The sequence below is a fragment of the Pterocles gutturalis genome, unplaced genomic scaffold (assembly GCF_000699245.1).
Source record: "Pterocles gutturalis isolate BGI_N339 unplaced genomic scaffold, ASM69924v1 scaffold3889, whole genome shotgun sequence".
NCBI lineage: Eukaryota > Metazoa > Chordata > Aves > Pterocliformes > Pteroclidae > Pterocles > Pterocles gutturalis.
The window spans coordinates 302-1021 of NW_010130340.1; the positions used below are offsets into that span (position 1 = coordinate 302).

General features: G+C 63.6%; 1 protein-coding gene across 1 annotated transcript in view; it reads left to right on the forward strand.

Moving 5' to 3' along the window:
* The window catches only part of LOC104466666 (leucine zipper putative tumor suppressor 1-like), a gene marked incomplete at its 5' end in the record, with an annotated part of 3228 nt that overhangs the window by 296 nt on the left and 2212 nt on the right, over positions 1 to 720 (forward strand). The window contains 2 exon segments of the mRNA XM_010080181.1: positions 290 to 384; positions 386 to 716. Of these exon segments, the coding sequence (XP_010078483.1) occupies positions 290 to 384; positions 386 to 716 (426 nt within the window).

The following is a 720-nucleotide window of genomic DNA, read 5'->3' on the forward strand; positions in this document are numbered from 1 at the left end:
AAGTAGTTTGTGCCGAGGAAGCGGGAGGAGAGGGGCAGCGGGGGGATGCTGAGGGCACCCAGCCACCCTCTGCTTTTGGGATTTGGATCAGCAACATGATCTGTATCTTTTCATTTCCAAACATGCCCTTTGCCTCCCAGAAGAGGCACTTTTAGCCGTCGGCATGCTCCCTTGGTGGAGACCTAAGTCACCCCCACCACGGGGGTCTCATCCTTGGGGGCAGAGGGGATGGGGGAGGACAGACGAGGTGATGCTGGGCGGTGCTGACGGGCTCTGCTCTCCTCCCCAGGGCGCGGAGAAGCCGGCTGCACGACCCACCGCCTTCAAGCCAGTGCTGCCGCGGTCCGGAGCCATCCTCCACTCCTCCTCCCCGGAGAACGGGGGTCCCGCTGCACCTCTCGGACAAGGGCAAGGAGCAGGAGCTGAAGCCAGCGCTGTGCTCGGGGGGTCTGTCCGACTCCGGCAGGAATTCCATGTCCAGCCTCCCCACCCACAGCACCAGCAGCAGCTACCAGCTCGAGCCCCTCGTCACGCCCATGGGACCCATCAGCCGCTTCGGGGGCTCAGCCCACAACATCTTGCAGTGCGCCATCATCCAGGACAGCAACATGATGAGCCTCAAGGCCATGTCCTTCTCCGACGGGGGCAACAAGATCCTCAACCCCGGCAAAGCCCCCCACCATCACGCCGCCGAGAAGACCACCTGCATCCGTTCGCCCA